This window comes from Crocodylus porosus, unplaced genomic scaffold (genome assembly GCF_001723895.1).
Source record: "Crocodylus porosus isolate Cpor-Errol unplaced genomic scaffold, CroPor_comp1, whole genome shotgun sequence".
Taxonomy (NCBI): Eukaryota; Metazoa; Chordata; order Crocodylia; family Crocodylidae; genus Crocodylus; species Crocodylus porosus.
Genome location: NW_017728947.1, coordinates 43,153,684 through 43,179,617, shown reverse-complemented (window position 1 = coordinate 43,179,617; position 25,934 = coordinate 43,153,684). Strand labels below are relative to the sequence as shown.

General features: G+C 43.2%; 1 protein-coding gene across 5 annotated transcripts; it reads right to left on the bottom strand.

Annotated features, from left to right (window-relative positions):
- Positions 1 to 148: 148 nt before the first annotated feature.
- Positions 149 to 24,484, bottom strand: ATG13 (autophagy related 13). Of its 5 annotated transcripts, XM_019551280.1 has the most exons (17): positions 24,380 to 24,484; positions 23,211 to 23,291; positions 22,263 to 22,382; positions 20,059 to 20,105; positions 18,910 to 19,050; positions 17,668 to 17,708; positions 17,057 to 17,153; positions 16,637 to 16,735; positions 15,813 to 15,906; positions 12,231 to 12,329; positions 9,649 to 9,759; positions 8,986 to 9,125; positions 6,807 to 6,924; positions 5,977 to 6,054; positions 5,540 to 5,656; positions 4,953 to 5,081; positions 149 to 2,837 (listed from the first exon to the last, which is right to left on the bottom strand). In XM_019551280.1, the coding sequence occupies exons 1-17, from the start codon at positions 24,446 to 24,448 to the stop codon at positions 2,760 to 2,762; spliced, it is 1,659 nt and encodes a 552-aa protein (XP_019406825.1). In that variant the 5' UTR covers positions 24,449 to 24,484; the 3' UTR covers positions 149 to 2,759. The 5 variants fall into 5 exon arrangements, with proteins under 5 accessions (XP_019406825.1, XP_019406821.1, XP_019406822.1 ...); XM_019551276.1 differs by lacking the exon at positions 12,231 to 12,329 and having other exon boundaries at positions 24,380 to 24,483; XM_019551277.1 differs by lacking the exons at positions 12,231 to 12,329; positions 16,637 to 16,735.
- Between the last annotated feature and the right edge of the window lie 1,450 nt (positions 24,485 to 25,934).

The following is a 25,934-nucleotide window of genomic DNA, read 5'->3' as shown; positions in this document are numbered from 1 at the left end:
ACGTCTTCAGGCAACTCATGTCTGCTATAAAGACTCAAACATTACATGCTGAGTAAGACTGAATCAGGGGGATCTGGGTTCTTTCCTCAACTCCATCATCAAATAATTGTGAGACTCTGGACACATCACTCAAAGCCTCTGCTTCTAGTTTCTGTATCCATATAAAGAGGATGCAGCTTGCTTCCCTCACAGGCTGGCTGTAAGGATTAAGTATTTACTAAGTGGTTTGGAACAGAAGTCCTCCAAGTCAGTTATTACTTAGCAGGGGAAGTGACATTTCCATCTCTACCACTCCCAAGACTGGCCTTTTAGAATTGCTGTAGATAGAAGTTTCTCCCCCTACAGTGCCTGTTTTGCAAAAAGTAATTTTAAATCTGAGTGGGAGATAGTTCAGAAGTTAGATCAAGTGGGTGGATGGATAGTCACATAAGAAGCAGGGTGATGGGTGATTACACTTTATATAGTAATGCTACTCCCACCACCTGGTGCTTTAGAGAAGCTGTTCTCAGCCTTTGCACCTGTTAATTGCCACAGGATGAGAACAAAGCAGAAGCAGTACAAGTATGTTAACATGGCAGTGCACCTGAGGCTAGCTCGGTTTCTCAGTGCCCCTGATCAGTCCATCCACTAAAGGCAGCTGTGCTGTTTCCAGTCTGGAAGAGAGTGTGAACAAAGGAGCCTAGTGTCTCCGCATAACACTGCCTGGTGCTGTAAAAATATTTGGGGAGGTGGATGGAAAAAACAAAAATCAGCCAACCTCCCCCACCCCCCCAGCTCTAGCCTTGTCACCACTTGAAATTATTGCTTTAGAGCTCACACAGAAACATTGGTTCTGAAACTGCACAGCAAACACCTCTCAATTCAAGGTCTAATAAAAATCCATGTCAGCATACTATGAATTTGATTCAGGTTCTGAGCACATGCTTTTGCTCCTGCAGTAGACTGAAGGTGGCTGGCTAGAGAGAACATGTGGTGACATACATCATTCTCTGGCAACCCTCCTCTTCAATTTAAGAATACTGCCAAGCTCTGGAAGAAACCCCTGCCAGCCAGCCCTTGATCCAGAAGGCTGATTGCTCCATCTGCATTAGGAAGGATCTAAATAGTAGAAAGCAAACCCCAGCTCTCTCCAAAAGAAGTACCAAAGGGTAGCAAAGGGGAATTTGCAGTTATTCAGCCAAGTTACAACTGACCAAAGGGGAGAGCATTGCACAATGCCCTACCTATTCTGCTAAGTGTCATTACAGTCTCCTCCCTTCACATTGGACAAAGGACAGGGAGCAGCCAGATCAACACAAAGCGCTGCCAGCCAATCGCACAGACTTATGGTTAGCTCATTACAAAAATAAACTTTCTGCTAATCAAAAGCCATCTGATTAAAAACAAGTACCATAAACTTCCCAAAAGTGCGCTTTCATGAATACGCTACCGCCTAAATGGCTGAACAACAGGAGTCCACTTTCCAAGCCTATCAGAACACAGCTTTTCAGAAAGTCCCTGACACTCTACTGCACCAACATGAGCAGTTTATTATATACCAATAGGCCCTGACAGGGTATCATGGAAATAAAGTCCCCAGATGAGAGTGCTGTATTAGACTAAATGAGTCTATCTCTGAAAATAAAAATCTCAGTATTTCCCAGCAAGGGGAGACCAGCATCATGAGACAGGGTTCCATGGCACGGTTGCTGTCTGCAGTGACACAGGGCAGAAGGACCTGCACAATTACGCAAAAACATAACATTTTTTTAAATATAGGTTTCTTTAAAAGCAATAAATATTTCCTGTTTCTTAAGTTCATCTATTAACCATAAAGCAGCAAGATTTGCAGGGAAAAGAGGAAAGAATCTTGGACTAAGACTCCTAATTACATAACCCTAAAGAAATAGGATTCCTAATCAGTATTTACAACTGTGTTTCAAGAGCAAAGACTCTGAATTCAGTGTATTCCCAGCTGCCACTGACAGGCCTGCCAGCGCAGTCACCACCTATGACCTCTGTATGGTGGAAGTTTCAGTTCACACAAGAAAACATGGAAAGGTAACATGGAAAGGACTTTCTCAGAGCTTCACACCTCTGCATCAGAGGGGCAAGCACAGCAGAAGGTCTCAGGACAAAAGTCTGTGCAGACTCCATTCCTTGGAAGCAAAAGGTGAACCAACATGTTGGTGCAGCCGTGTAGTTGGCGCTACATAGGGCACGAGGCAGAAGGCAGTCTCACTCCCATGTATCCTCACTGCAATCCAGGCACTCACTTCAGTCAGGAAGAAAGTCCAGCTAAGTCTACTAACCTCACAGCCCTCTGAACTGAACACCAAGGCTTTCTGTGTTCCAGTGTGACTGCATACCCAAGAAAAAAGATGCTCGCTTCTCCAGAGGATAAATCTTGGGAACTGGTGATGTAGGATTCTTTGGAGGAAGCTTTAGGGCAGCTTTCCATAAAACCATCTCTACACATTGAACAAAGACTGAAGGGGAAAGAGCTAGTACAACAGGTTTTCTTTTCTTTTGCTACTGTTGTAGTTACAGGTAAGAAATCAAATGCCAGAAGGAAAAGGGGGTCCAAAACTATCCAGCAGCCTGGCTACGGAGACACCAACAGTTGATCCTGGATCTGGTAATGAGGGAAGTGATCCAAATAAAGCCTAGTAGATGTAGAGAAAGAGACAAAAGACGCAAAAGGGATAGACAGACAGACAGACAGACATCTGTGGGCTGCATCCTTTAGGGTGCCCAAGAAGCAGGACATTGTTGTAGCTTCACTGCAAAGTCTCTACAAAGGCATCAAACTCTTTGACGTTTTTCTCATGGACTGCCAGCTTCTCTGGTAATGAGTCCTGTAAAGACAAAGAAAAGTCCAGGGTGAGACTTGCTCAGAGCAGATGAACTGTTTACTCAATAAGAAGTTAAAACATAATGGAGGCAGAAAGGGCAAAAGATACCTCTCCTAGAATATGAAGCAGATTTCATCTCTGTGTTCTCTCATGCACAACTCCCAGCAGAAGCAGGCTACTGCTGACAGGAGACAGCAAGGGCTTTTAATAGGTAGCAGCAGATAGCCTGTGTCCACACCCTGTGCATTACCTTAGGGCAGCTATGGTCGTTCTCATGTTAGCATTTAACTTTATGTCCCATCCCATCTCCCCCACCATGATCAAATCATATCACTTGATACAAGAGCTGTGGGCCTCAAACTCATCCAGGCAACATTTTCATGGATCACTCTGGAAGTCTTGCCCAAATGAGGCCTGTAGACATGGACCCATACAGCTGTTAAACCTGAGGTAGTAGAAGCAGTACTCAGTTTTTGGATTTGAGACTGGCTGAGCTTTAACTTGCTTCCCAGCCCAGTTAACTTGCATTTGTGGTCAGCTGGGACAAAATGTACCTTTCAAAGCTGCCAAGAAAACTCAGTTGTTTCATGGAAGGATACAATCAACAGGAAACCTATTATAGCAAGAAATCCCTTTGGTAAGTGCCTGTCCATTTAGACAAGATACTGGCTTGTTCAAGGAGTGAGAAGAGAAGTAATACAGGAACCGTAAACCATAGGAAGGAGGGAGGAACCAGGAAACTATAGGCCAGTTAGTCTCACCTCCATCCTTGGGAAAACTCTGGAAAAAATCATTAAGGATCATATTTGTGGGAGCCCAGCAGGAGAAATAATGCTGAAAGGAAATCAGCACAGATTCACTGCAGGTAGATCCTGCCTGACTAACCATGTTTCTTTTTAGTGGCCAGGTCACAAAATGCTTAGATGTAGGAGTCAAGGTAGATGTCACCTAAACATTAAGAACACCTTCAATACAATATCTCACTCTGTTCTTGTAAAGAAACTGACAGGCTGTGATGCAGATGATTACATGATCAGGTGGGTGGCAAATTGGCTTAGGGGGTCGCACCCAGAGAATGGCAGTGGATGGGTTATTGACCTGGAAAGATGTGGGCAGTGGAGTCCTGCAAGGCTTGGTCCTTGGACTGCTGCTATTCAATGTCTTCATCAGTGACTTGGACAAGGGCATGGAGAGCACCCTGTCCAAGTTCACAGATGATACCAAATTACGGGGCAAAGTTAACACACCAGAGGGTAGGGAACAGATTCAGGTGGATCTGGACAGGTTGGAAAAAGGGGCAGAATGAAACAGGACGCAGTTCAGCAAAGACAAGTGCAAAGTGCTGCACCTGGGCAAAAAGAACCACCAACACTTACAAGCTGGGGGATGACCTTCTCAGCAGCACAGCAGTGGAAAGGGGATCTTGGAGTCATAACTGACTCCAAGATGAAAATGAGTTGTCAATGTCGCAAAGTGATCAACAAGGCTAACCACACTTTATCATGCGTTAGCAGATGCATGACAAACAAGTCCAGGGAGGTGATGCTTCCCATCTATGCAGCTCTGGTCAGGCAGCAGTTGGAGTACTGCATCCAGTTTTGGGCGCCGCACTTCAAGAGGGATGCGGAGAATCTTGAGAGGGTTCAGAGGAGGCCACTTGTATGGTCAGAGGCCTGCAGGCAAGGCTCTACGAGGAGAGACTGAGGGACCTAGATCTCTTCAGCCTTCATAAGAGAAGGCCAAGAGGTGATCTTGCGGCTGCCTATAGATTCATCAAGTGGGGGCGGCAGGGAATAGGAGATGCTCTATTTACTAGGGCACCCCCTGGAGTAAACAGGAACAATGGTCACAAATTGACAGAGAGCAGATTAGGTTGGACATGAGAAAGAACTTCTTTATGGTAAGGGTTGCCAGAATCTGGAATGGGCTTCCAAGGGAGATGGTGCTCTCCCCTACCTTGGGGGTCTTCACAAGGAAACTGGACAAGCACCTAGCTGGGATCATCTGACCCCAGTACTCTTTCCTGCCCAGGGCAGCGGGTCACATTTGATGACCTACTGAGGTCCCTTCCGACGCTAACATCTATGAATCTATAAATCAGAATCTCATTTTTCATACCAGATCCTCCGCCATGGACTGAGCCCCAATGTCAATGGAGAGGCTGCTGAGTTGAGGGGGATTCTGAAACTCACGGTAGAATGTCCCCAGGTCCATTGGGAGAATGTCATCTTTTGAAAATGCTGGTTTCTAGAACAAGAGATAAAGACATCACTTCCCATTCAGAGAGCTCTGTCAGGTAAGAGGCACCACCTGGTACCAGCAAATATCTCAACATTACAGCTATACTGCAGCAAGTTAAACAATTGCACATTGGCTTCATCATCCCATGACAAAACCTAAATTCCTATCACCTTGAGTACCTAAAGCAAAGTTTCTTCCTGGAATCCCTATTCTGCCTCAGGTGTGCTGCAAACAAAGAGATTCCCCCATCCCCATGGAAATAATTTCTTCAAGTTGCTGGTTTACAAATATGTTTTTGGGGGAAATCAGGAAATCCTGGCCCTTATTTGGCAGTGTGACAAGCCCTTGGTCAGGGAAATTAATCTTGTTTTTGCTGACCATACCACCACCACTTGAAGCCCATCCAAATACAGATGCCCTACAAAAGTGCTAGGCTGGGCTTATAAAGGGCAACAGCGACTTACAAAATCAACCATGACAAAATCATCATGTGTGTTCCCGGTGCTGTTACCACTTGAGCCCTCTGAATGTAAGCTGCCCAGTAGAGGAGACTCAGTTTCTGGGGAGTCAGGAGGATTCACCTGCCCAAAAAAAGCAGAGAGGATTTAGTCCTAGATCATGTTACCAAATCCATCTCCGTATAATGATGGCATGAGAGACAGCACAGTGACAATTACAGGGGCCTGTAGTAGGCACAGGGGCTCTAAATATAAATCTGTTTCCATGTCATAAGAGCCTAAGCTCCAGCAGAGACAGAGACTTTAGAATCCGAACTGATGTGAGCTGCTGGTACTTTGATTATAAAATGAAGTGCGTGCAAAGCTAAGGTCAAGAAGAACATATCTGTATTGCATGAGTCATTCTTTAAAAACAGGGATCAGAGGTCTAAGTGGGTTCTTACCATGGGGTCGTTATCCTCCAGCTCAATGTTCTTGGGAGCAAACATGGCAAAAGGAATGTCTAAGTTGGCCATGGTCACCTGGGGAGATTTAACAGACAGAACCTCAGCACCTCATAAAGATTCTGCTTACCTAGCATATTGCATGCCATTGCAAGTCTTTGTCAGGGTTTGCTAAACTTTGCTTAAAGGTCATATTAACAACTTGGCAGAAATCCAAGAACTACACCAAATGCTGTAAAATAGACTAAATTCCAGTCAGCTGCTTCTCTAAGACAGAAATGTGACCTGTAGTGTTGTCGTGGCATATATAATACCTGCATCAGACAGGCTAGAGTTAATGGCTCTCAAGTACAATGGCTCTCAAGCAGCCCATCTCTATCACACCTGCAGGAGATATCAAGCCTGAAAGGTGGAAATGGCCCAGTTGGTAGCATTCCTAGCAGTGTGACAGAACTTCAGTCTGTAGTCTCCAGAGAAGCCTGGCCCGAGGAAACAAATTTGTGCTGTTTGTTCCTCTAGAAGGGGCAAACCCCTGCAGGACACCACTGGAAAACTAGGTCTCGTCTGTCTGGACCTGTGAAACTGATAACACTAAGGACTGGAGGCTGGGATAGCTCAAGGCTGTGACTTCCTCTGGGAAACCAAGTCTTTGATAGAAACCTACATGTCTTAGCAAACAATGAAGCATCTCATTTAAGGACCTTGAATCACTGTAAGTTTGTTCTTATTCCCTGAGTTTGTCCCAATAATTCTGTACTTTGTCTCTTCTGTACAGGAACAAAAGTGAGGAGCAGTGCTTCATGTGTCTGAGAATGATTGCTGCCAGTTACCTGATTAATAGGTTTGTTGACAAAGGCCCCCACCTTCCGGACAAAGATGGTCTCCAAGATATCATGTGGGGAGCCGCTCTTCGCTTCACTGCTGTTTGATACTGTCTCTGTGTCCTCGCTGGGGGAGAAGTAAGAAGGGTTGACACCTCACTCCTCAAACAAGATAGATAACAAAAAGTACACTTTTTCATAGAACTCCTTTGGTTTCTTTTTTGGGTCCCCTTTTTAGTGTTGGGTGGACACAAAACCTAAAACATCTCTGCCTTTGTCGGACAAAGTCTTCCTACTCAGCTACCTGTATCAAATGGAGACTAAAGCTGTGGAGCAAGTTTCAATTTAACACTGGGAAAACACCATCCTATGTAGTAGGACCAAAAACCTCAGTCTTATAGTAGCACAAGGTTGCTGGGGGAGGGAAAGGATGTTTCATAAGCTGCAGTGAAACCTAAAGCATTCTTGTCAATCATAATCAATCACTCCTTTCAGTAATTGAGCAATCTTGGATGTCTTACTTGGTAGGAGATGTAGTTAGGAATTGGAATGCATTCAATTTCCCAGGCCCCTCCAATATATTATAGCAATCAATATGATTAATTCACTGTGTAGCTACTAGTCACTCCTGTGACCTGATTTTTCACAAGTAATTAGAGCCTTTAACAAAAAAAGTTCTGGGTTTCACTCTTCTGGCAGGGTTTCACTATTTGAGTATGACTGATTAGCCAATGAGTATAGGAGAGAGCTGTGAAGAAATCATCCTCAGTCTGCCTCTCCTCTGTAAGGGGGCAGCCCAACTCCCTGTCTCCTCTGCACACTGCCTGGTTGCTGTGGCAACTGAGCCTGGTCACCTAAGGGGAGCTGGGCTGTAAGGATGCTTTGTCCTAGTTCCCACCAAGATACCTGTATGACCCTGCCCCCTCCATGCGTGCGCGCGCACACACACACACACAACTTGAGGATGCCGATGACTGTTAAAAGGATTGGTCTGCATCATGTAGCCCCTGTTTCTGGTTGGGATGTAGTGATGGGGTCACAAAAGTTTTAAAAAGGGGTCAGTCCATTTTGGGACAGGTCAGACATCGTATGGGACACTGAGGCAAGCAAAAGGCCTCCAGAGCTCCATCAGTCTCTGGATGAACTTGTGAGTAACTTACCTGAAATTCAGCCAGTAATTCAGAATGAAGTAATCTAGATGCGTCTCAAAAGGCCAAGAAACCTATTCTATTTTGCTCAAGGTGTTTTTTTTTTCCTTTTGATATTTCTCTGTCTTATACCCTAGGATCTCCCTCTTTTATGAACAATAAAGCTATCTGTTATAGCACCCCAAAATACCACAGTGGGCTAAGCACCCTCAAGGTCTGCACGGTCCGTGTACCCTGGGGCTACACAGAGCCCTAACAAAGACCAAGGCCCAGGTCGGGGCAGCGATTACCCCAGGCTTGTGGGTGTGCTCCTGGAAGGGGGGAGTCAGCTGGACAGAGGTGCCTCAGGGGAGGCACCTGAAGCCTGGATTTTGATCGGGCGCAGTGAGGCAGGTGACTCTGCACAGGACTAGTCTGCCACAGGAGCAACAGTGCAATTTTTTCTACCAAGCAGAATAGTTCATTAAGAAGTCTTTTAACAAATAACTTAAGACCAGGAGAAAAGATGGAACCACAGGAGACAATTGACAAAAGACGGATGAAGAAACATTTAAAAATAAGCTGGATTTCAGTGGTTCACATGGATATGACTTTGTGCAATTTAAAGCTGCATTGTTTCCTTCTTATTAGATAAGGACTACCTGATGTTTATTCTTAACAGATGAAATGACTTGTCTGATGCCTCTAGCAAGTCAAACAAAACTTCTTCTGAAAGTCCAAAACTCACTGTTAAAGCTACCCTGTGTTGCTCTTCACAATTAGCAAGAATGATACAGCACTTGTCTCAGCACTAGAGTATAACATAAGGTATCCTGATATTTTGAGCAAGGCCGAAAAGCGTAAGCAGATTAACAGATTATTGTTTATGGCTTTTGAGCTGAGGGAAACTAAAAAACTGACAGTTGCTGGCTGGTCATTCCACAGTTAAATCCAACTTTAAAAACTGCCTTTTGAATGCCTAAAAGTTAATTTTTAAATGTTTCTACTTCATACAGGAATAGATAAGCTATTAACATGCTGGACTGCCTACCAAGACCTACCTACTGGAAGGAGTAGCTGCTGAGTAGTGGGCTCCATCCAAAGGGGTGCACATTGCCATCCTTTCTTGGTCAGCTTGAGTAGCATGTGGTGGCTGGCTAGGAACTGGGGGCACCCCACCCTCCTTCCCTGGAACAATCAACTGTGGTGAAAAAGAATGAGCAAGTTAGCAATATCAAGTGGTTCAGCAGTAAGCTACAACACAAGAGTGTGTTGTCTTATACTGGGAATAAGTTATTTTCAGCTTGTCATGAATAGACTCTAGTTACACTCTTTTTAAAACAAAATAGTAACTACTAGACAATGAGCCAAAGGAGAAGTCAAGCAGAAGGAGATTTTCACAAGATCTCGTCTCTCTTCCTTGCTGTTTCTATCTACATTGCATTCAATGCCTTTTTTTCCTATGCAGACAACTCTGGCCCTCATGCTGTTCTCCATTCTATTCCTATGGAAAAAAGTGTTATTAAACGTTCTAGCTCAAGTGAAACCAAGTGCACTGTGGAGCCACTTTCTGGTCCCTCTGTTAGCTCCATGTTCTCTTTAATTACCTTGGCATTTTTTACCTAACTGGATACCAATGCATGCAATACCCTCTTAGCTGTGTATGCAACATACTCATTGGCCACAATGCCAGTGACATTTATTCTCCCAACCTCAACAAGTACCTGATGAGGATGTGCAGCATTCAAGCCACCAGCAAAGACTACTGGATACCCCATGTCAGCTGATCCAACTCCCAGGGCAGCAGGCTGATAGGAAAGACGAGAACTGGAAAGCTAAGAAATGAGACAAAAAAACAAAAAAGGGAAAAGGAAGAGGAGAGAGGAAGGGAAGGGGGGAAAAGTCCCACAGTCTGAATTGTTATCAGAATCACTCAGTGAAGAACAGGAGAAATCTGAGCCACAAGAACATAATTATAGGGTGACAAGGTGGCTTGAACACTTTTCACTAGATACCAACTGCCGAGCTGGCTTTAATAGTCCACCTCATAACAAAAGGAAACAAAACAGGCTTGGCCTTGTGATATGACCGGCATCTAGTAGATGGCAAGCAGCCTTGAAGAGGCTGATTGACCACAAAGGAGCATAGGGAAGGCCTGGCCTACGTTACAGTGCCTACACTGCACGGTGGAGAAGAGACTAAGGCAGTCACTTATTTATTTAGATTTTTCAAAATAATTTCCTTTTGTGCACTGAGCAGGTAAAAAGCTTACTGTGAAATCTGTAGCAGGAATGGAGAACACCCCCTCTAAGGGAATCCAACTACTGCTGGGAAACAAATAAGATGTCCAAGTTGTTAACTAAAGAGAGAATTGGAGCTAAGGAACTGGAGATATCTTCCCAAAGCCAGCTCGCAGAGGGATGAACCTACCTCAAGCCACTTCACCTCCCTCTCTCCCTCCCTCCCTTTATGCAGAAGCACAAGTAGTGGAATCAATGGGACTACCCATTTGTTTTTCTGATGTCAAAGAGCTCTTTACTAGAAGCTCTGGACCACATGACTCTTCCAAGACAATCTTAGGAGCAGGGGGGAGGGGGTTCAGACCAGGTCTGGACTCTGAAATGATCACTCTCACATACACATCTGGTTCTGTCCTTTCTGGAGACAAGGTGGTCTCTTTCCACAGAAGGTTAGATGCATATATAATATGCCTCTTCCAGCTTCCCAGAGGATGTACAACCAGGCCTCTTCCTGGAACTCTTATGTTGCTATGAGTACCATCCTGTGCTATTCTCCCTGGTGGAGACCTACAATCCCCAGAGAACAGTACAGGCTGCTCCTCACTGAAGTGATCTGACAGTTCCTCAACTTAAAAAGATGCTCCCCACCCCACACCAGGACCTGTGAATATCTCTATCATCTCAGCTACTGCAAATTGACACACAGGCACTATCATCTAGAAATCTAGACATTTTAAGAGTTAAAATGTAGCTTTATGTTGTTCATCTCCGTGAGGTCTCTTGCTAATTTTGTAGTTTCATCATAAAATGTTCCTGTTTTATCATAGCTCTCTCCCACATGTTGCTGTCTGAAAGACTCACACAAATGAGAGAAACCTGACTTCACACAGTATGCTCTGAGATGCAGAAAATAAACAAAAATAGAGAGCAGACATGGCTTTCTTCCTAGTCCTCATGTGGTAGCAAACAAGAAATAAAAAAAAAAAAAAAAACCTGAGTAGGACTTTAAGTTATGTGACTGGATTTTAACACTTCAGCAAGAGCAAACTTATCAGACATGCAGGTCCAAAGGAGCTAACAGCTCCTCATGTAAGAGCATTTAAATACCATCTCCTGATGTTCAAGACCAGATCCTAGTTGACCTATTAGATGCCTAAGTGGATTTAGGCATCTAAATGCAATCCTATTCCATCTTGCTTGAGTCTCTGAAAAACCATTAATGCAATAGTGCGCAACATAGTTCTCCTTCTCCTTGCTGCTTTCTGAGAGTAAGATAAGTGTGTGTTAGAAAAATAGATAACAGTTCTTCAGAGATTCTAACAGGAAGAGGACAACACTTAAGCACCTAACAGGTGGAAAAGTACCTGGCTCCAAGAGTCCATGGATAAGATTTATTGAAACTAGAGGTGAAAACACCTTATTCAGCAAGGCCAGAATTTCCCCTGACGTGTGTACTGAAATACAAAGGATGCTCTGAAGGTACAACATGCAATTTATTTTTACCTTTTGCCTTTACTTTTCTCTTCCAGTTACCTTTCTCCTGACAAAGGTAAGCTATACAGAGCCTATCAAGAGTAGTCCTTATTCTGCTAGATGGCCTCCAGCGTCACAGTCTGCTAACCCTCCCATCCCATAGAAGTGGAGAACACTGCAGCTTTCCCAAGACTGTAGCCAGCTTGACAGAGCTGTATCTGAAGATTTTATTTGCTGCAATCAAGACTCTTAAGAAAGCTTGGCAATAGCTATTCTCCTTCGCCTTCAGTTGGTTCAATGGTTGCTTTTTGTGGGGCTGCTGCTCAGTGCTAGGGTTGGAAGTGTTGCATACAATTTTTTTTAATGGAAAGAATACTAAAACAGTCTTTTCAAGAAAAAATAGGTATAAAGAATCAGATTTTTCAAACCAATCTAAGCAGAAAGAGCTTATTCCATTTTGGGTTGACCAGCTTTTTTAGGAAATAGCAAACAGACTTCTCTTTCTCAATACATATTCTGAGGAGTCAACTTGCAGCTTACTGTGTGTTGAAGTACTATCAGGCCATATAATAATTTTTCTGTTGTGAACTCACTTGATGTGAAAAGCCCAGTCCCATCATAGGGACGTTCAAGGTGTCCGTCACCACAGGAGGAGGGGTCTGAAAATGTGCCTTAGTGACAGTAAAAACACACTGTGCACAGACACAGACATACAGAGGAAACAGGAAAGGAAGAAAGAGAAAAGGACTTGAGAGAAGAACTGAAAAGAGTTGGATGAACTGAACATTCATGACAAAAGTCTACGGCTAGAGCAGTCAAAACTTAATGTATGACAAACTTCTCAGTACTGGCAAATCCCTTTTGTTTGTCCCAGTATTTTCCAGTGTCCCACAAGTAACCACTCCCAATGCAGCTAACACTAGAGAATCTCAAGATAACTTATGATAAAATAACTAGCAAAGGCTCTGCTCCACAGCTTATTAGTATTACTACTGGCTAGTTAACAAAGGCAGGCTGTCGGAAAAAGTCAAGACTCAATTTTATCCAAGCACATACCAGTTGTCTATGTTGTGACCGTCTCCCATTTATGTTACTGGTTTTCCAGAATAATTAGTGCTTTGGGGAGCATGTCTGTGCAGGACTGTGCAGCCCCCCTACCAGAGCCCTCTAGACTCTACCATGATCTAATTACACTTTACACAAAACTGAGCAATATGAGTAGTTGCTTGAACGAGACTTAGCACTTTAGCATTAAAAATCCTGTCTGATGTTAAAGGGCTGAGCCATCCATTGGGAGTCCCTGTGCCTCCTCCTCAGCAAGACAATTACACCAATCTCATTACCAAGTGCTACCCCTAGTCAGGTTGGTCTTCCTGAACCACAGCATGTTCTAAAGAAGATGCTATAGGAGGTGGGCATGCTTTCCAGGGGCTAGAAAGAAGGGAGATTTTGTTTATCTTTTCCCACCCCACCGATCCCTGGACAAACACAGGTAGGGCTAGACCCACAGCGCGTAGTTAGGGTTCACTTCCCAATCAATAGGGAAATGGGATGTAAGAACAGCGTATGTATGACAACTTCAATGGGGGGCCTACTCCATGTACCAAACTCAGGGTATGAGCCGAGCCTTAAGTCAATTCATACAATTTAGGTAAGGGTAAAGAGTTTCTTCTCTCCCTTCCCACAAATAACTGTCTTTGGCCAGGAGGGTAGCTTTATATTTAATCTTACTGTGAGGGGTAAACTACGAACCATGGGGTTGTTATACTAGAAGTTAGTATTTTTCATGAATTGAGTCACTGATTACTTCAGAGAGCTTTACTTCAGTGACAAGAAAGCTTTGCGCCTTCTGGGTAAATATCAGGTTGCATATATTTAGTTAGCACTGTGGTTGTTATGCAAGTCTGGCTACAAGAAAAATCAGTGGCTATTTCCTCAGTATGTACAAGTTCAGCGTATTTTATTGGGCAGAAAACTGGGCTCGCTCAGCCATAAGTATGCCTCCTGTACTGGACATCAAAGAACAAAATACTTTATTCTCTCAGACTTACCATGAGCACTGGCTGACTGGTTAGTTACTGCCAGATGCCTGTCACCGCAATACCAGTGAATCTCAAGAGGCACCTCTTGAAAAGGGCTTGTCTCTAGACTTACCAGATTAAACCACTAATGGTTTAAACTGGACCAATTCCCTTGAGGCAGTAATTGACCCCATGGCAGACTGATTCAAATCAGAATATTTAAAATATATTTTGCTCCCACGCATTCATGCACTCGTAAGTATGTGCATGTGCATACACACACACACACACGCATGCATAGACCTTTAAACTGTCCGTAACTTGCTCAGGACTTCTTGTTTGGTTTGACAATTAGCTTGAACATTCTTGACCTTTTATAGCTCTACAAAAACTAAACTCTAAGATACAGTTATAGAAATCACACACAGAAAAGAGAAATGGAGAAGAGATACTAAAATTTCCATTTTGCAAAGGTTCAAAACGATTCCCTTCTGTATTTTTCTCTCTTGTTGTTCAAGGCACAGGTAAAAGCATGACAATTTTCTCCTCATTTATAAACTGTTTAATTAGAAAATGCAGATGTCAATACATGAAGTTGGGTGGGAACAGCAAAACCAGCATTTGTTTAGGGGTTTGGACTATCTGAACCAAGAGGTCCTTCCAACCTTGTGATTCTGTGAAATGCTGTCTAAATGTCATCAAAATGGAAATGTTCAATATCTACAACTTGCCATGAAAGCTTTAATTAGAGCCTTTTCATGGGGAAAAAATACTTTGGGTGACAATGACCAACTCTAGACCGATTACATAATATCGAATTCACACCCTGAGACCTAACGTGGAACTGTTTGTTAACAGGTACTCACTGCTGTTGCTAGTCTAATTTTAGATGTCCCAGGTGATGGGATTTTCACTCCTTTCCTGCAATAATACTCAATAATGAGATAAAGGTTCTCCTGACACAAGCATTCCCCTCTAGTTGCAGCTTGTTACTTCTGTCTTATACTGCCTTGCCTCATCTTACTTCATTCCTTTTTTGTGATGTGCCTTTATTTGTAGACTAGTATACTTTCCTTCAATTCCTGCCTAGCCCAACTAGCTCTTTTAATCTTTCTTCATAAATCATTACCTGCAGTCCCCTAGAATTTTGCAGGAATTAAGAACTGTCTTGTAGGAATTAGTAGGGGTGTGCAAAATGGACCGTATTCATTTTGGATTCAGACCCACATCAGGCACAGTGATTCGATTCATTGATTTGGATCACTGTCCTGATTCGATTCGGCCAAATCCAAATCTGAAGATTTGATGCTAATTCAAAGAACCAGCAATTTGGCCATAGATGCAACTTTAAATGTTTTTTCTATATACCTCGAGGTACCAGGCACAGCTTGTGAATGCTGCAATGCTGAGGCAGATGGAGCATCCCACAGAAGCACAGGGGGCCCCCCCATATGCTTGGCAGTGAACCCAGAAGTGGACCAGAAGCATTTCTGGTTCACTGCTGAGTGCGCTGGGGGTCCCCTCACACCACCCAGCTCGGCGATTGGCCACTGGGGGACCCTGGGTGCCCCCCCAGACCCAGGAGACACCAGTCGCCAAGCTGGCGGGGTGTGGAGGGGCCTCCCAGCATGCTCCCCAGTGGACCCAGAAGTGGAGCAGAAGTGCTTCTAGTCCACTTCGGGTCTGCTCCCGAACGTGCTGGGGACCCCCCTGTGCTCCTGTGGGATGCTCCATCTGGTCCAGCACTGCAGCATTCACAAGTCATCTGGTACCTTGAGGTATGTAGAAAAAACATTTAAAGCTGTGTCTATGTCTGAATTGTCAAATCTTTCTGAATCTCTCCAAATCGATTTGGAGGATTCCGATTCGATTTGGAGATTTGGCCACCATATCGGACCAACTCTTCACTGAATTGAATCAGCAACCGAAACTTCACATAGCCACAGGAATTAATAACTGTCTAGGTTTCACACAGTGGGGAGCAATGTCTGTGCAGTGCATTTAATATTATAGTAGATTTTAATTATACAGATTGAACCCAGCCTACTGCTGTTAGGATTGCCTGGCTGCTAATTCAAAAGACATGTACCAGGTTGCACTGAAGGGAATTGTGCCATGCGTCTTTGGGAGTGGGAAGAGCCCATTTTCTCTTACCTGGGATGGAGGGGAAGTGGAAAAAGAAGTAGTGCACACTTCCTGAGAGTCTTCTACTGATGGATATACTGCCACATTGTCCTCAGCAGTTGCTCTACAGCAGTAAAGAGAGACATTTCACTATGGGAATGGTTCAGAAGACAAAGGAATACTGAGAGTATTGAGATACAGAAGTTGCAGGTGGACTGAGAGTATTTGGGTGGAGTTGAAAGGAGAATTCTGAAGGGGTTCTGACTCTTTCTTTGACAGGGCTAAGGAAAACAGTCTAAGTTCTCCTGACTTTGGGATTTTCCAGATGTTTTCTTTAGAGAAGGAAGAGGTGCTTCCTCATTCTTTACCAAAAAGGTTTTGATACACTATGCAGTACTATTGGCTGCAGCATTTGCAGAACCACTGCCAATCATATTAAACTGTGCCATTGCACATAATTTAACCATGATAGCAAGAATCAAGAGAGGTGGCAAATTCCATGCATGGGTTCTATACCAGGTGTCCTGTAAAGACAACTGCTACACCACTACTTCCAATAACATAATCAGAAAATTCCACCATTGCCACAAAAAAGTTGCATCTTGATGACCATATAAACCAGTACTACAGCAAGACGTTTTGACAACATGAATCCTCTGGGACTAGCTGCACTTAAGCTTTTACATCTCATGGGGAAAATGCTCCTCATATGCTCAACTGTTAATAAGACTGACCCTGATCCTGCAGTCCTCCTCCCCCTTCCAATCATCAGGAGTTAGAGAAGGCTCTGTATTGCACTTAGGCACAGTGATGCCTTCACCTATAGCCTGTGATTGCACTTAGTGTTTCCTCACCTGTAATTGCAGGGGTGCATGGGTGAAGAGCTGGGGTAGGGACGGTCCACAAAGTGATCAATGATAATCCCCATGATAGGTGGGGTCCTCTCAAACTGCCTGCAATGCAACAAGCAAATGGTGTTATTGATAAGGCTGGCTTTCCCTTTCTATTGCATTCCTACTGGTGGTACCCAGTATCTGTCAATGGGGACCCAGAGCACCAAGCTTCAACCAGTAATTTGACATTCTGTAGTCTGGCTTAGGTTGACCCAGATACTCCCCGTCTACAAGACATATAGATCTAGGAGGATATTCAGTGTGGGGGACCATCTAAGCTAGCCTGGAAAAACCTAGGGAAAAGTGCAAGAAGCTCAGGGAATGAAGGGGTTTAACAGTATTTAATAAGAAGCTGCTTTTGGGGGGCTGACATTTCCTTACCGTGTTGACATGAAGGCCAGGTTGATTCTGTAGGCACAAGACAAAGTGATGGTGCCCACTGGAGTACCCACTGTCCCAACGCGGACTGTTTGGAAACCTACAGGGGTAGAAGAATGGTTAACAATTTCAGTAGTATCCTGTAGTGGGCACAGAGGTTAATTACTTCTATGTCTTACTTCCCTATCCCTGGATTGCATTTTCCTATATTTGGTTTCACTAATCCTTCCATTCAGAACTCTGAAGACCCACAGAACGCAACAACAGCAATATGTTGTATAACATCTGTCTTGCTGTTAGCCTGACCTGTGGTGGCCCCTGTATACATCTGATGGTACCTTTCAATCCTGAATAGCACTGCAGTCTATTAAGCTGGCTCTGAACATTAAGTGGCACCTGAATTTGGTATTCAAGTCGTGAACCAACATAACAGAACTTTGTCAAAGTAGCAGAACTATCATTTTGTAATAAGACCTTCTACAAATGAAATCTATACAAAAAGTGCTCCTGAAAACATGTACCTAGTTTTCCTGTAGGACTGAAAAATATGAACAAGACCATTATTAATATGGAAGGGGGCTCCCAGCTAGTTTATATATAGTACCCAACTGTACCTTCTCCCAAGCCGCTCAGCTGCACTTCCCCGAAGTATATCCTACAGGAGAGAGGAACAGCATGCATCACACCCAATCTATTCAGGGACTTGAAACTAAATAAATCTATATTTCTTATTTAAGCCACAAAGGGTGAATGGGTTAGAGCTACCTTTCCCTTTAAGAAAGGCATATATCGCAAGTGGCAAGTTATGATCAGACTGGCCAGAAGACTCACCTCCAAAGAGTCTTCAAACTAAATGATCTATTTAGCTCCTTAAGAAGGACACATGCCATGTGAAATAAAGAAGAGACAATAGCAACAGGAGTTGTAATCAGGGAGAGGAGCCTGGACAGAATGTTTTAAAGTCCTAACTGCCATCTTAGTGATAAGTCCACACATCAGTGCAAAAGGGAAATTCAGAAATGAGTTGGGTGTCCTGAAAGCGATAGCAGCCTATTCCAAGCCCTAGAACTAGTACTTGTCTTTCTAGAAAAAGACAATAACTTAATGCTGTTAAAACAGTCATTTATTACCTGGAGCATGGGCAAGAATGGGAATGTTGTTAAACCTCATGCCTCTGTGTCAAACATGACAGTGAACTTGGGACTTTGCAGTAGCTTTATATCATCATCCTTGTTCTTTACACAAATAGACTTCCTGAGGCCAAAGGTAAAAGTGTTAGGGCTGGCAATCACCCAGCCTCAAGCTCTCAGCCCACTAGACCTCACAAATTAAATAGGATGGCGCTCAATTATTAGGATAGGACACTACAAGAAAACCCTATGAGTTGCAGGAAGTAGCACTGAAGATTCATAGTGTCCCTCCTCAGGGACTATATTCTTAACCTGTACGCAAGCGAAAGTATTCATGCACTTGCATTCAATTCAAACACACACTTATTGTTAATTTACATATTTTTGTTAACTCTGCCAAATGACTAATAATGCATCTAACTGTTCAGTTGCACATGCAGTACGAACATCATTATGTTCACAAGTCAGGCATGCATGGACATACTTATTTAAAACCAGATCCCCGCTCTCTCAGGGAAGGGTTAGCAATGGGTGTAACAGTGCTGTCTTACAAATGAGCTATAACACTGATGTCATAACTGTTTCAGATAACCAGTAATTTATTAGAACTTTCTACTAGGACTGCATGTGTTATGACCAAATTCCAAGTGGGTAGTTGTACTGCCTGTGCCTGAAGTTTCCCTACTGGTTTAGTTCCAAAAATGAAATTTTAAGAGTCCAGATTACCTGTACAGTATTACATATTCATGGCCCTGTTTCCTGGAGAGTCTGTAGGCTGGAGTTACCCGGGTAATAGCAAGCAAAGACTTCAGAAGTAGAGACAGTCTGTTGTACACAGTGTAAGAAACTTTGATTTCTTTGTCACACCTGGAAAGTATACAGATCCAGTTAGTTTATTCTTCCTAGCCAAAGAGTATAAGTGTACACTGAAAGGGGTCAGGCCAGTGGCCTGACACTTACAGTGACAGGAGCATAAATACATTTTCATGATGGCAAACGTGGCTGGGCCAGCAAAGAGTCTTGCTCCAGTCCAGTGTACACAGTAAGTAGTTATTCTTTGGCCTTCTGCAACAGTGGATTCTGTAGGAGGCCAAAGAATCTTGTACTGGAAAGGACTGACTTCAGGAAGATTCTTAACACTTGTAGCTGCTGGTAACTGAATCTCGTATGTAACGGCATATATGGATTGTAAGACAGGATCACAAACAAATTAATTTCTAGGTCCTTTTCCCCGACACACACAACTCAACATTTGCATTGTGTACAGGGGAAGTGTTTGCCTCTGAAGTACAAAGGGAGATATACCTGACTTGAAAGACCACTAGTCTAACAAGATCAGGCAATTCTTACCTTTCAGTTTCAGACAGGCTGGGAGAAACAATGGAAAATACAAGTCAGTGGCATTCTCCCCATCTGTTCAACTGATGGAAAGCACGAAAGCTGGGTTGGACACCAGCTAATTCAACACCAAAGGATTAGCAAAGCCTGAGAATCAGTGTAGGGGACATAATTCCAGTACCCTAAAAGGCTTATTAGTTTTCTCTGCACTTTGTTGAACATTTCATCTTTCTGTTCTTTCCCCATAGTTTCCCACCCAGCTCTCTCCATACTGCTGCTGACTATAAAGTACATGTCAGGATGCCAAACAGAATAGCAAACTGCAGCAGAGCCTTGCCAGCACCAGTTGCAGGCCAAAGGCCCCTTACGCAAATCCATCTAGAATGCTGTCTGATCTACACTTGACAACATTTTGGAATGTTGTTGATCTCTATCCCTTAGTGCCTCCAATTGTAGGTCACGTCCCCTGCCGGTAAAAAGATTTGCTTGTTTCATTTATTTTAAGGAGAAAAAAGAAAATATTCAGAATGAACTTACTTTTCATTCATTTCTAGACACCAGATTTCCAACCCCATGGAATCTCCCTGCATCAGACAAAGGATCAGTAATGCAATTAATTCAAAATAAGAAGACATCTTCACAACACATTAATAATGAGCAATACCACATCTTTAAGACAGTGATTCTCAACCAGGGTTCTGAGAGAGTTTTAAGGATGCTGCAGGATGCCGTGCAATATTAGTGCTATTCAGTGTGCAAACACATACACATGATTCACAAGATAAAACTAGGGAACCCAAAGTCTCAAAAACATGCCAACCTGTTGTGATCTTTCTGAGTTCTATGCAACAGAAGAATTACTCAGTGATTTTTCTGTAGTCAAAAATTATTGAAAAACTACATGATGGCATTTTCTGAGGGCTGCCTTGAATCTAACGAGGTTGAGTACCACTGTTCTTAGAGGAAGTATTTGTTGGCTCCTAAGTCTTTGTAAACAGATGGGTCACTATTTCCTCTTCGTGTACATGGGTTAACAGAAGCTGGACTCAGCAGTCCTGCTGCAGAATAGAGACACTCTATATAAAGCAGGATGTAGATTACACCATGTACCTCCCTACCTCAGGATAGCTTATTCACTCATGTTGGGAGCTAAGCCAATTTTGCAGTGCTCCTAGTCTTAAGTGTTTGGCTTCAGTGATTTGCAGTGAAAAAATCTTTCTTTTTTCGTATGTTCACAGTTTCACTGGTACATTAGTATACTGCAGGACTGGATGCATTTTTTTTTTTTAACATAATCTTGGCCCAGATCCTACTCTGCCTGCTAAAGCCTTAGCAACTGCTTGCCAAAACAAAATACCCCAAAAAAGCCCTGCAAGTCTTGCCTTCAGAGGCTGATTTTGTTTCTCCTTGAGGACTGCAAAGCTCTCCTATTTTTTCTATAAGCAGCTTTATGTGCCTCTAGAGCTTACTCCTATTCTGCCCTGGAAGGTGTAGAGCTAAAATGCATAAACAGCACTGGGAGCATAAAAAGCCATGCGAGCAAGGGCTGGAACCCAGGATTCTCTCCATTCTAGCAGAAAGTCCTCATCACTGGGGTACAGAGTGAGGCTGTATCTTATATTTTTTAATTTCTGGCCTCGTGACTCCTAGTAACTCAGTGGCAGGATGGAGGATGCTCTTAGCCTTGCCTAGCCCATAGTCTGGTTGTTGGACCACTTTCCTGAGGAATGGGAGATGTGGATTAAAACCAATATTTGGTAGCGTCTAGTATCCATGCCTCCCATTGCCTGGGCAAGTGGACTAGTGGAAGAGAGTTGCATGTTCTGTTGAGCTGCATGCTTGATCTCAGCTACAGATGCTTGGTGTGGTTTTTCCTCTGTTTAATGAAGAAATTCTGTACTTTCCAGATGGAAATGGATCACAGAACTGTGGTAGGAATCAGACATCTAGGTAGCTTCTGTTTCACTTCTGAACATGTGTGGTAGCTCAAGACTAGCTGCCAAGGAATCATTCTAGGCCAGGGTTCAATCATTCAACCTCTAGTCTGCAGGCCAAATGTATCCTGCAGAGTCATCACATCCAGCCTGCTGGACATGCCATGGGTCTGGAAATTTGGTGGCGGCGGAGCGGTGGCCATTAATAAGGTCACATTCCCTCCTGTCAAATTCCCAAACCCCAAGCCCTGCACACCCAGTTGGAACCAGGCTGAGTCCCCTTTCCCCCGACGATCCAGGCTTCAGCTGGACCATGCTCCTCCCTGCTACCCCAGTCAGCCAGGAGAAGCCCCCTTCCCCACCTGCTTCCCCCACCCCCAGCAGGGCTAGGTCACAACCCTTACCCATGCCCCTGCCCACTTGTGTGGCTGGGTGCAGACTGAGTTGCCCTCTACCTACTCTGGGTGGCTGGATGGTGCCCACCACACCAGCCCAAGCGGCTGAACTGGAATCACCACACAGCCCAGTCAAACCAGGGACTGCCCATCCAGCCTGCCAGGGCAAAAGGTAGAGCACCATTGTTCTAAACCAGAACAGAGACACATAATGAATCTATGTTTTACAGTTACTGAATGGTGGGGTGGGGTACAGCACAGACCTAATATCATATATAGTGACTTGGATGCCTAAAGGCTGCAATTCCCATGCTTACATCTTGGAAGTGGAATAGGTTCTGGGCCTAAAGCTTAGATTGGTGACTTATTCCTTAAGTGAGCGGGTGGGAATTCTATCCGACTCAGCATTTACCTCTGAGGTTTTGAGAGAGATCTCCACACACATTGACCGTCCAACAGCAGGTAGTTGTCCTGCCAAGGCTTTCTTTGCTTCATGAGTAACTTCTGGTATATCTTTGATTGCCAAGTTGAACTGCAAAAATGAAATGGCAGATTTTTATTTTTCAGCTTCTTTTAGAAAACCAGTAGAGGCACATGCTACAAAGAGATTTGTAACCCACTTCTCAACAGACTAGAGTCAGACCCTCTGCAATGTTTGTAGAATGGACAAAATCCAAGATTGGTCCAGATTTTCATTTATTTATGCTCACTTGTGCCTGGAATCCTTTTTCTGTACAGTGGGACCAAGACAAAACACTCCTTTCTCCTCACATTCCCAAAGGCCTGTTGCTCATTATTCCCCTTTGAAGCTTAGCAATTAGATCAGTCTGAGTCAGAATCACTGATTCAGGTTCTGAGTCAGTCAGAAAACTGACTGAAAAGCACTAATGAGATCATCCTCTAAAAAATGAAAATGTGCCTGAGCATATGATAGGAGTTGCTGATGAGTATCATATAACTCTCCTCTATTTGGCCCACAGTGTATATACTGGGCCCATCAGACTAATTTTCTCCGCATTAAAGCATCACCATCTATACATGCATGGTAATTAGGGTGCAGTAGACTAATTTACTGCACTGCCAGATAGTCCCATCAGATACACATGGTACCCAGAGGCACAGTAAATTACTGGGTTTAAAACACACGTGTAGATAGTGACGTTGGGATTAGTTTACTCTGGCTCAAATTGAGCCAGAGTATATTCAGTCGCATGAATTGTACATGTAGACATACCCACTGAGATGCAAAGAAAATTAACATTATTCGACAGATTGTTTTTATAGTGTATAGGAAAATATCTCCTGTATTCTCAAAAGAGATGACAGAGCTATGACACTCTTGTATAGAGCTTAACTTTACCCAGTCAGAGCCTGTTGGTGAAGAGGATGATCGAGTACAGATTTTCTCTCCAAGTCGGGCCTGGACAATCACTTGTACAGTCTGAAAGAGAAAGCAGAGGAAGTTCACAGATTTCTACCATTCTGGATCCTAGACCAGTTCAGGAGCAGCTGAAAAAAACTGAAACAGGCTTACTGCTGGAAAAGTTAAGCAGAGTTTAGAACTCAACTGAGTGGCCTCTGCTAGTCTCACTCATTTAATCACCTGAGGTGTTATAAGCAATAGTAGGCAGGGCAGAGTGGTGCCTTATAAACTAATTCAAAGAGGGATAAGCTCTTGAAAGCAACAGCACTAGCATCTCATGAAGCAACATGTTGCTTGTGAAAGCCTATGCTTCTCTAAATTAGTCTACAAGATGCCACTCTGCCTTGCCTTCTGCCTGACATCAGATTAACATGACTAACTACCTCTTCTCTAAGCAATAGTACGTAAACGTGTTTCAGACAGTTGTGTGATTTAAGCAGACCCTGTTTGCCAGACACATTTTATAATCCAGGGATGTAGCATTTGATTCAGTACCACCAAAGTCTATAGAACCTCAGCCTGAAGACGGAGATACACAGAGGTGATCAAGGGCTGAATCTATCCAGCAGTGCATTTATAGCACGCTCATCATTATACTATCTAGCTACCTACTTAGCTAATCAGGATAGGAACTATTTGTAATAAAGGGGCTTTGTTTTTAGTTATCAAAGTGTGTATAATAAAAGGCATTCTAGTATTATAGGCTTGGATGCAACAGAAGAACTTAGCTGGATAGCAAGTCAGGACTGAACAAGAAATACTCATTAAATGTTACTGAAGTTAAGCTGTTTGTGTTATTTGAGGAAGGCAATATTTGTCGATCTCATATACAGAAAGTGGCATAGAATTAGGAGGGTCATGCAGTGGCTGCAGCTGGGTTTTCATGTGGGACAGGCTGTTGGAAACAGTCCTTTAACTTATAATCATGTAAAAATAGAATCCTCCTTTTTCATTTACCTTCAGCTCTTTTCACTTTGATTAATAACAGACATACAAGCCTGTCAGCCTAGCCATAGGGAGTTGTTGTTTTTTTCCCTTCACTACCAATGAAGGCAAATACAGACTGGAAGGTGTTGGCCACATTCCAATAACAAGAAAAATACTACCTTCAAAGCAAAAAATTTGATGAATTTGTCCAGGTCCTTCCTGTCTTGGGAGCTGAGATCAGTGTCCATTGCATACAGAAATCTGAAATGTAATACAGGCAGGGAAATGAAACTGTCACACAATTTTTTACTTGGATTTCATGATTTAAAGCCGCAGCCTCAAAGCTTTGGGCAATGAAAGGCCAACTTAAAAGAATTAAAAAACGCCCCCAACTCAATAGAGGACATATTCTGCCTAACTTCTGACATTCAGAGGACTTGTGGGGGTTAAATTCACATGATTAATATATCTGGCCAATGCAAAGAGTACAAAGAGAGAAAGGATCCCAGAGGAAGATTAAAATTAGAACAGTTACAAGTCCCCTGACTCTTCTGACAGCTTACTAAAGACCCCATTCCTGAACCTGTACTGAGCCTGCTCAATCATAACAAAGGTTGGATTAAATACATTCAGAGCGCATACCCTTTAAGCTGAAAGGCTGGTAGGAATAAAGTAAGAAACCAGGTCTGCAATACAACAACTCCACTTTTAGTAGGAATTCAGCATATGTAATATAGTTGCTCTGCCTCTAGAGACAATGGGGGTCTGGCTACACTACTGGCCACTTGCTTTGACAGGCACAGCTTCCAATACAATACAAGTTATGGTTCCATGCTTTAAATGGCTCCACTGCTATTGTTCTTCAGGATACAAGTTTAAGTACCAGTTGTCAGATACATTTAATCAAGGTAAGAACAGAACCCCACAAATTTTAAGTCCCTTGCTCTTTACGGTAATACAACATATAGCTTCCTTGTAGATACGTAGCATGATCTCACAATCATAATAAAAATTATTGGAAGCCAAGCTACCATTAATAATGGAATGTAGTCAGCACAGGGCTGGAAGCCAGGTGGGTGAGACTTCTAATTAATGTTATGATGTCGCGTAAATTACTCTCTGCATCTTAGCTTCTCTACCTGCAAACTGGGACCAACACATATAAGGAAGAGGCAGCGGCAGGAGCAAAGTCTTACGACTAGTCAGCACCTCTGAAAAGCATAAAAGTGCAAAGCATTATTACTACTGCTGCTGCTTAAGAGTAGTTTACGTTCCTGCACCTTTTATTCAACAATAACCTGTCAGACAAATTTATGGATTCTGCCTATCACTGAAATGCAGGGGTGGGTTAGTTGTGTTATTTTAGGAGTACAAAGCAAAACCGCCTGAACTATTATATCCACAAGCGTAAAATACCTGACTAAAAATGTAGGGAGGAGGGAGGGAGGAGAGGAGGGAAGAAATGTAATTACAAAAATTAACCATAAAGAAGGATAAATAATCCTGTTCACATGAAAAGTCCTATATGATCATTAATGATGACATGTGGCTAGAAGAATTGTTTTCGATCTCAACTGACTAATAAGTAGCTCATACTGGTTTTAGATGGATTTTACAAGCAATAATAAAAAAGAGGCCACTTCTAGCAGTACCATGCTACACAAAACTGTGCTGGGCAATTGGGTCAACAGTGATTCAGAAGAAAGGACACTGTCTAGTGAATGACCAGATATC